The following is a 10546-nucleotide window of genomic DNA, read 5'->3' as shown; positions in this document are numbered from 1 at the left end:
ACCAGTCAAATGTTTGGACACACCTACTCATTCAAGGGTTTTTCTTCATTTTTACTATTTTATACATTGTTGAATAATGGTGAAGACATCAAAACTATGAAAAAAACCACATATGGAATCATGTAGTAACCAAAAAGTGTTAAACAAATCAATATATGTTTTATATTTACATTGTTCAAAATGGCCGCCCTTTGCCTTGATGACAGCTTGGCATTCTCTCAACCAGCTTCATGAGGAATTATTTTCCAACAGTCTTGAAGGAGTTCCCACACATGCTGGGCACTCATTCCAAACCATCTCAATTGAGGTTCAGGTCGGGTGATTGTGGAGGCCAGGTCATCTGATGCAGCACTCCATCACTCTACTTCTTGGTTTAAATAGCCCTTACACAGCCTGGAGGTGTGTTGGGTCATTGTCCTGTTGAAAAACAAATGATAGTCCTACTAAGCGCAAACCAGATGGGATGGCGTATCGCTGCAGAATGCTGTGGTAGCCATGCTGGTTAAGTGTGCCTTGAATTCTAAATAAAATCACTGAAAGTGTCACCAGCAAAGTACCCCCACACCACCTCCTCCATGCTTCACGGTGGGAACCACACATATGGTGATCTTCCGTGTCCTTTAGTAGTGGTTTCTTTGAAGCAATTCGACCATGAAGGCCTGATTCACGCAGTCTCCTCTGAACAGTTGATGTTGAGATGAATACTGTGGTAGCTCCAGGTGACTACCTCATGAAGCTGGTTGAGAGACGGGATGCCAAGAGTGTGGAAGCTACAATCTATCTGCAACATTAAAGCTGATCTACCCTTTGGGGTAGAGTTTGGGAAACCTTCCTCTAACTGGATTTTTCTTTTCTCAAAAGGAGAGCAGCGGTACGATACGATATACTTTGTCCATTTACATGGAAATTCATTTTGTGAAGTCAGAAAACAAATCCACAAACCCAATCCACTATAATACATGCTGTACGGAAAACACTGGAAAGTCAATACACAAGACACATTGAGTCTCTACGGCCTACTGATCCACCATGTATTGGACCTACATCTGTCCTATGTCCTACTGTTCAGTATCCTACATCTGTCCTATGTCCTACTGTTCAGTCTACATCTGTCCTATGTCCTACTGTTCATCCTACATCTGTCCTATGTCCCACTCTTCAGCAGCCTACATCCTTATCTCCTGTGTGCGTCCTCTCACGTCTTCTCATGTGACCTAACTGGGTAAAACTCTTTCCACACCGGGAGCAGTGGTACGGCTTCTCCCCTGTGTGTATTCTCTCATGCTCTTTCAGGTATTCTTTCCGGTTAAAACTCTTTCTACACTGGGAGCAGTGATGAGGCTTATCTCCTGTGTGTATTCTCTCATGTATTTTTAGGCTCCCTAACTGGGTAAAACTCTTTCTACACTGGGAGCATTGGAAAGGCTTCTCCCCTGTGTGTATTGTCTCATGTCGTTTGAGGTCCCCTAACTGGTTAAAACCCTTTCCACAGTGGGAGCAGCGGTACGTCTTCTCTCGCTTCTCCCCTGTGTGTATTCTCTCATGCTCTTTCAGTTGTCCTTTCAGGTTAAAACTCTTTCCACACTGGGAGCAGTGATAAGGCTTTTCCCCTGTGTGTATTCTCCCATGCACTTTCAGGTGTCCTAACTGGGTAAAACTCTTTCCACACTGGGAGCAGTGATGAGGCTGTTCCCCTGTGTGTATCCTCTCATGTATTTTCAGGCTCGCTAACAAGGAAAAACTCTTTCCACACTGGGAGCATTGGAAAGGCTTCTCCCCTGTGTGTATTCTCTCATGTCGTTTCAGGTCCGTTAACTGATTAAAACCTTTTCCACAGTGGGTGCAGTGGAATCGTCTTGCTGGTTTGGACGTCTCTGGTTCCTCTGAATCTGGTCTTTCTCCTGCCAAAGACAGAAAGTTTATTTAAACAGAGACCTGAATGAAACCTCCACAACTCTGCATATTGGTTATTGACTTGGACACGTTAAAACTGTGTTTTGACATTGGGCTATCCCACCTTGCAAAATGTTGATGAAAAGAAGACTATGCTCGAGGTCCAATCTATGTTCGGTTTTGGTTGAAAGTGAAAGTTGAAGAGATTTCTCAGGTCGTTGTTTCAACGACTTGAAAACAACTTCATTCAACGTACTTGCAGCCTATAAACATTGACGCAGGATAACACATGCGTCTATGAACAATTTTATTAACAATCTTACATCACTCCAGTATTTCTTGACAATATTCAAGTGCTAATTGTCTTTATTCCACTACTGAAGAAGCATGACTCAAATCACCTACTCATATTTCAAACATCCAGCCTGACAAAATATACATTTGTAATTATTCCATGCCTCCCTATTGGAAATGAATTATTGCCAATACATACAGTGGAGAAAAAAAGTATTTAGTCAGCCACCAATTGTGCAAGTTCTCCCACTTAGAAAGATGAGAGAGGCCTGTAATTTTCATCATAGGTACACGTCAACTATGACAGACAAAATGAGAGAAAAAATCCAGAAAATCACATTGTAGGATTTTTAATGAATTTATTTGCAAATTATGGTGGAAAATAAGTATTTGGTCAATAACAAAAGTTTCTCAATACTTTGTTATATACCCTTTGTTGGCAATGACACAGGTCAAACGTTTTCTGTAAGTCTTCACAAGGTTTTCACACACTGTTGCTGGTATTTTGGCCCATTCCTCCATGCAGATCTCCTCTAGAGCAGTGATGTTTTGGGGCTGTTGCTGGGCAACACGGACTTTCAACTCCCTCCAAAGATTTTCTATGGGGTTGAGATCTGGAGACTGGCTAGGCCACTCCAGGACCTTGAAATGCTTCTTACGAAGCCACTCCTTCGTTGCCCGGGCGGTGTGTTTGGGATCATTGTCATGCTGAAAGACCCAGCCACGTTTCATCTTCAATGCCCTTGCTGATGGAAGGAGGTTTTCACTCAAAATCTCACGATACATGGCCCCATTCATTCTTTCCTTTACACGGATCAGTCGTCCTGGTCCCTTTGCAGAAAAATTGCCCCAAAGCAAGATGTTTCCACCCCCATGCTTCACAGTAGGTACGGTGTTCTTTGGATGCAATTCAGCATTCTATGTCCTCCAAACACGACGAGTTGAGTTTTAACCAAAAAGTTATATTTTGGTTTCAACTGACCATATGACATTCTCCCTATCCTCTTCTGGATCATCCAAAAGCACTCTAGCAAACTTCAGACGGGCCTGGACATGTACTGGCTTAAGCAGGGGGACACGTCTGGCACTGCAGGATTTGAGTCCCTGGCGGTGTAGTGTGTTACTGATGGTAGGCTTTGTTACTTTGGTCCCAGCTCTCTGCAGGTCATTCACTAGGTCCCCCCGTGTGGTTCTGGGATTTTTGCTCACCGTTCTTGTGATCATTTTGACCCCACGGGGTGAGATCTTGCGTGGAGCCCCAGATCGAGGGAGATTATCAGTGGTCTTGTATGTCTTCCATTTCCTAATAATTGCTCCCACAGTTGATTTCTTCAAACCAAGCTGCTTGCCTATTGCAGATTCAGTCTTCCCAGCCTGGTGCGGGTCTACAATTTTGTTTCTGGTGTCCTTTGACAGCTCTTTGGTCTTGGCCATAGTGGAGTTTGGAGTGTGACTGTTTGAGGTTGTGGACAGGTGTCTTTTATACTGATAACAAGTTCAAACAGGTGCCATTAATACAGGTAACGAGTGGAGGACAGAGGAGCCTCTTAAAGAAGAAGTTACAGGTCTGTGAGAGCCAGAAATCTTGCTTGTTTGTAGGTGACCAAATACTTATTTTCCACCATAATTTGCAAATAAATTCATAAAAAATCCTACAATGTGATTTTCTGGAGAAGAAAAAACATCTCAATTTGTCTGTCATAGTTGACGTGTACCTATGATGAAAATTACAGGCCTCTCTCATCTTTTTAAGTGGGAGAACTTGCACAATTGGTGGCTGACTAAATACTTTTTTTCCCCCACTGTATATCTGATTATCTGTGGTACTAAAGAGATGTGCAGTAACCTAGGTATATCTGGTTATCTGTGGTACTAAAGAGGTGTGCAGTAACCTAGGTATATCTGGTTATCTGTGGTACTAAAGAGATGTGCAGTAACCTAGGTCTATCTGGTTATCTGTGGTACTAAAGAGATGTGCAGTAACCTAGGTATATCTGGTTATCTGTGGTACTAAAGACGTGTGCAGTGCCCGAAGCACGCAGAAGGAGCGAGTGACACACAGTCTACGAGCCCGGCTGGTTGTGTGACTTGTGATGGGTTGTAAATCATCAAGACTCTACTGTCCTCAGAACTGGATCATTAGAAACTGATTCACATGAGTTTCTCATCCTCCTGTCTTAATAGGCCTAGGCTACTGTATGTCACATGATCTGTCAGGCCTAGGCTACTGTATGTCACATGATCTGTCACATGATCTGTCAGGCCTAGGCTACTGTATGTCACATGATCTGTCACATGATCTGTCAGGCCTACGCTACTGTATGTCACATGATCTGTCAGGCCTAGGCTACTGTATGTCACATGATCTGTCACATGATCTGTCAGGCCTAGGCTACAATATGCGTTGTAGATACAATGCCTTGCAAAATTATTCATCCCCCTTGCCGTTTTTCCTATTTTGTTTTATTACAACCTGTAATTTAAATGGATTTTTATTTGGATTTCATGTAATGGACATACACAAAATAGTCCAAATTGGTGAAGTGAAATGAAAAAAATAACTTGTTTCAAAAAATTATAAAAAATAAATAACGGAAAAGTGGTGCGGTCATATATATTCACCCCCTTTGCTATGAAGCCCCTAAATAAGATCTGGTGCAACCAATTACCTTCAGAAGTCACATAATTAGTTAAATATAGTCCACCGGTGTGCAATTTAAGTGTCACATGATCTCAGTATATATACACCTGTTCTGAAAGGCCAGAGTCTGCAGCACCACCAAGCAAGCGGCACCATGAAGACCAAGGAGCTCTCCAATCAGGTCAGGGACAAAGTTGTGGAGAAGTACAGATCAGGGTTGGGTTATAAAAAAATATCAGAAACTTTGAACATCCCATGGAGCACCATTAAATCCATTATTAAAAAATTGAAAGAATATGGCACCACAACAAACCTGCCAAGAGAGGGCTGCCCACCAAAACTCACGGCCCAGGCAAGGAGGGCATTAATCAAAGAGGCAACAAAGAGACCAAAGATAACCCTGAAGGAGCTGCAAAGCTCCACAGCGGAGATTGGAGTATCTGTCCATAGGACCACTTTAAACCGTACACTCCACAGAGCTGGGCTTTACGGAAGAGTGGCCAGAAAAAAAGCCATTGCTTAAAGCAAAAAATAAGCAAACACATTTGGTGTTCGCCAAAAGGCATGTGGGAGACTCCCCAAACATATGGAAGAAGGTACTCTGCTCAGATGAGACTAAAATTGAGCTTTTGGCCATCAAGGAAAACGCTACGTCTGGCGCAAACCCAACATCTCTCATCACCCCGAGAACACCATCATTGTTCTAACTTTCTGATATAGCCTAGAACTCTGTTAGATTCATTCATTGTTTGATCATGAAATAGCGCAGCAGCAGAAATCTAACCAGCATTAACCTGTGTCTTAATGGGCCAAGTCATATTCATATCAAATAGAGAGGAAATCTAACCTGCATTAACCTGAGTGTCTTAATGGGCCAAGTCATATTCATATCAAATAGAGAGGAAATCTAACCTGCATTAACCTGTGTCTTAATGGGCCAAGTCATATTCATATCAAATAGAGAGGAAATCTAACCTGCATTAACCTGAGTGTCTTAATGGGCCAAGTCATATTCATATCAAATAGAGAGGAAATCTAACCTGCATTAACCTGAGTGTCTTAATGGGCCGAGTCATATTCATATCAAATAGAGAGGAAATCTAACCTGCATTAACCTGAGTTTCTTAATGGGCCAAGTCATATTCATATCAAATAGAGAGGAAATCTAACCTGCATTAACCTGAGTGTCTTAATGGGCCAAGTCATATTCATATCAAATAGAGAGGAAATCTAACCTGCATTAACCTGAGTGTCTTAATGGGCCAAGTCATATTCATATCAAATAGAGAGGAAATCTAACCTGCATTAACCTGAGTGTCTTAATGGGCCAAGTCATATTCATATCAAATAGAGAGGAAATCTAACCTGCATTAACCTGAGTGTCTTAATGGGCCAAGTCATATTCATATCAAATAGAGAGAAAATCTAACCTGCATTAACCTGAGTGTCTTAATGGGCCAAGTCATATTCATATCAAATAGAGAGGAAATCTAACCTGCATTAACCTGAGTGTCTTAATGGGCCAAGTCATATTCATATCAAATAGAGAGGAAATCTAACCTGCATTAACCTGAGTGTCTTAATGGGCCAAGTCATATTCATATCAAATAGAGAGGAAATCTAACCTGCATTAACCTGAGCGTCTTAATGGGCCAAGTCATATTCATATCAAATAGAGAGGATAGAACATGTGGGCAATAAGACACTGGAGTGTCCGCTATAAAAATACACTTCAGCTATTGGCCCAGATCATCCAATGTTCAAGAGAGAAAATAATCATTTCTAACCGGATATTTTGCACTGCTTTGGTGAGACTCTTAGCTCTGTCTACAGCGCATTCGGAAAGTATTCAGACCCCTTGACTTTTTTTTTTGCTATGAGACTCCAAATTGAGCTCAGGTACATCCTGTTTCCATTGATCATTCTTGAGATGTTTCTACAACTTGATTGGAGTCCACCTGCAGTAAATTCAATTGATTGGACATGACTTGGAAAGGCACACACCTGTCTACATAAGGTCCCACAGTTGACAGTGCATGTCAGTGCAAAAGCACAGCCATGAAGGAGGTCGAAGGAGTTGTCCGTAGAGCTTCGAGACAGGATTGTGTCGAGGCACAGATCTGGGGAAGGGTACCAAAAAATGTCTGCAGCATTGAAGTTCCCCAAGAACACAGTGGCTTCCATCATCCTTAAATGGAAAAAGCTTGTAACCACCAAAAGACTCTTCCTAGAGCTGGCAGCCCAGCCAAACTGAGCAATCGGGGGAGAAGGGGTTGGTCAGGGAGGTGACCAAGAACCCGATGGTCACTCTGACAGAGCTCCAGAGTTCCTCTGTGGAGATGGGAGAACCTTCCAGAAGGACAACCATCTCTGCAGCACTCTACCAATCAGGCCTTTATGGTAGAGTGGCCAGACGGAAGCCACTCCTCAGTAAAAGGCACATGACAGCCCGCTTGGAGCTTGCCAAAAGGCACCTAAAGACTCTCAGACCATGAGAAACAAGATTCTTTGGAGGAAACCTGGCACCATCCCTACGGTGAAGCATTGTTGTCACAGCATCATGCTGTGGGGATGTTTTTCAGAGGCAGGGACTGGGAGACTTGTCAGGATCGAGGGAAACATGAACGGAGCAAAGTACAGAGAGATCCTTGATGAAAACTTGCTCCAGAGCGCTCAGGACCTCAGACTGGGGCGAAGGTTCACCTTCCAACAGGACAACGACCCTAAGCACACAGCGAAGACAACGCAGGAGTGAAAACGGGACAAGTCTCTGAATGTCCTTGAGTTGCCCAGCCTGAGCCCGGACTTGAACCTGATCGAACATCTCTGGAGAGACCTGAAAATAGCTGTGTTGTAGCGTCATAGCCAAGAAGACTGAGTAAAGGGTCTGAATACTTATGTAAATGTGATATTTCAGTATGTTTCTGTATAAATGTGCAAAAACCCTGTTTTTGCTTTGTCATTATGGGGTATTGTGTGTAGATTGATGAGGGGAAAAAACAATTTAATCCATTTTAGAATAAGGCTTTAACGTAACAAAATGTGTAGAAAGTTAAGGGGTCTGAATCCTTTCCTAATGCACTGAGCAGTAAACTAGTGTTCCCCCATGTTGAAGCCAGCATAACGCCATGTTAATGAACATGGATTAGTGACGGACTAGTGGCAGACATGACAAAATGTTTACAATCCAATTTTACTTCAAAGTTAACTGTAATATAGAATAAGTAATTATATTAACCCATATTTTAAGTTGGCATAATATGGAGATCGTATGGTAAGCAACGGTCATCACACTGGATTCATGATTTACTAAAAACATATCAAGCTCATTTAGATCGTCCTGTGTGTGTGTCATGACCGTAAACACGTCTTGCTTTGACAATTTAACATTTCCTAAACAGCACCAACGTTAGGCTACTGCAACCTCTGCAGCCTCACTCTACCCGTGATATCAAAGTCATTTTTATAAGGTGCGAAAATAAAATTAACGATTTGGTATCATTCTGATTATGAAAGATTGAATAAGTTTGGCTCAAACTGTTTGCATGGAATGATTTGTAGCTATCGTTTCTTTCGGAGCATTAGAGAGCATCCGACTCAGTTTCCCTCCCAGAAAACACGCGGTACAGTTAAATGGTATCTATTCGTAAAATACTACTTACTGGTGTTAATCAGCTCTCCAGTCTCCTCTTCTTCCTCCAATGTGACAGTAATCTCCCCCTCCTCCTTCACTCCAAAAACTGCCTCCTCCTCTTTCACTGTAACTTCTTCCTCTTCTTTCACGGTAACAGCTTCACCCTCTACTTCTGTTTTAACTGTGACATCCTCATCTTCCTCCTCTTCTTTCACTGTAACGTCTTTCTCCGTCCAGCAGACCTCCTCTTCTTTAGGAGGAGAGTAGCTTAGTGAGCTCATGGTCGGGGATGTTATCTAGCTAGTTAGCATTAGCCTAATGTTAATTAGCCAGATAGCTAATAATGTAAATATGAAATCAAATGGAGTAACTGGTAAACACACAGACAGTGTGTTAAAAACACTGATGTTAATATACACAAAAATGGTCTAAAGAGCTTCAAAATTTTGGTTTTATGTTGGCTAACAAGCTACCAAGGCGGCTGAATTGTTGTTGTTGAAAAAGCGTCCCGTTCCGTCCACTAGAATATACGTCACGCAAGAATCATCACCTGAAAGACTCACATCGCCATCTGCTGACTGGAGTGGGAAGAAGCATCACCTGAAAGACACACATCGCCATCTGCTGACTGGAGTGGGAAGAAGCATCACCTGAAAGACACACATCGCCATCTGCTGACTGGAGTGGGAAGAAGCATCACCTGAAAGACACACATCGCCATCTGCTGACTGGAGTGGGAAGAAGCATCACCTGAAAGACACACATCGCCATCTGCTGACTGGAGTGACGCAGTTGAACAAAAACTATATTCTGGCAAACAATGTAAACAAATAATTGGTAAATAACCAGTTCTCTTACTTCTTACAGATAATAATTTCCTCTACGCAGATGTAGAAGCTGAATAGGGATTTGTACATTATGAATCAACCCTTTTATGAATAGGCCATATGTATATTATTTACATTTACATTTTCGTCATTTAGCAGACGCTCTTATCCAGAGCGACTTACAAATTGTCATCACAGTCTTATTGGCACTGAAAGGTATAGATAGTTAGACATAGAGCTGTAACATCCTGCTAAGTGACCAATAAAGGAGCTGCTATATAAGGAGAAGGGATGTTATTGGTGCCAGAAGCAGACTCAGTCAAGACAAGCCAATAGGCTACAGATGTGGCTTGGCTGTTCAATAGTTACATTTGGTGCATTATCCCCCCCCCCCTTCCCCTGTACTGCTGTTTGGAAGCAGGTTGAGACTAGGTGAGCCATGCATTGAGTCTGGATTTTGAAAACCTTAAGAAATGTTTTGTGAATCCATATTATAAATAAATCCTGTCATAATCAAATCAAATTGTATTGGCCACATGCGCCAAATACAACAGGTGCAGACATTACAGTGAAATGCTTACTCACAGCCCTTAACCAACAGTGCATTTATTTTTTTATAAAAAAGTAAAATAAAACAAACAAAAATTGTTGAGAAAAAAAAGAGCAGAAGTAAAATAAAATAACAGTAAGGAGGCTATATATACAGGGGGGTACCGGTGCAGAGTCAATGTGCGGGGGCACCGGCTAGTTGAGGTAGTTGAAGTAATATGTACATGTGGGTAGAGTTAAAGTGACTATGCATAAATAATTAACAGAGTAGCAGCAGCGTAAAAAGATGGGGTGGGGGGGGGCAGTGCAAATAGTCCGGGTAGCCATGATTAGCTGTTCAGGAGTCTTATGGCTTGGGGGTAGAAGCTGTTGAGAAGCCTTTTGGACCTAGACTTGGCGCTCCGGTACTGCTTGCCATGCGGTAGCAGAGAGAACAGCCTATGACTTGGGTGGCTGGAGTCTTTGACAATTTTGAGGGCCTTCCTCTGACACCGCCTGGTATAGAGGTCCTGGATGGCAGGAAGCTTGGCCCCAGTGATGTACTGGGCCGTACGCACTACCCTCTGTCGTGCCTTGCAGTCGGAGGCCAAGCAGTTGCCATACCAGGCCGTGATGCAACCAGTCAGGATGCTTTCGGTGATGCAGCTGTAGAATTTTTTGAGGATCTGATAGTAAACCATGTTATGAATAAACCCTTTTATGACAAAG

At 42.5% G+C, this 10546-nt stretch overlaps 1 protein-coding gene across 1 annotated transcript in view; it reads right to left on the bottom strand.

The window, feature by feature from the left end:
* Positions 1-1158: 1158 nt before the first annotated feature.
* The window catches only part of LOC311119670 (uncharacterized protein), a gene marked incomplete at its 3' end in the record, with an annotated part of 65017 nt that continues 55629 nt past the window's right edge, over positions 1159-10546 (bottom strand). The window contains exon 4 of the mRNA XM_084194338.1: positions 1159-1901. Within this exon, the coding sequence (XP_084050464.1) occupies positions 1159-1901 (743 nt within the window). The remainder of the gene's footprint in view (positions 1902-10546) is intronic.

This window comes from Coregonus lavaretus (genome assembly GCF_964263955.1).
Source record: "Coregonus lavaretus genome assembly, contig: HAP1_SCAFFOLD_488, whole genome shotgun sequence".
NCBI classification, from domain to species: Eukaryota; Metazoa; Chordata; class Actinopteri; order Salmoniformes; family Salmonidae; genus Coregonus; species Coregonus lavaretus.
This window is presented reverse-complemented; position numbering and strand designations above follow the sequence as displayed.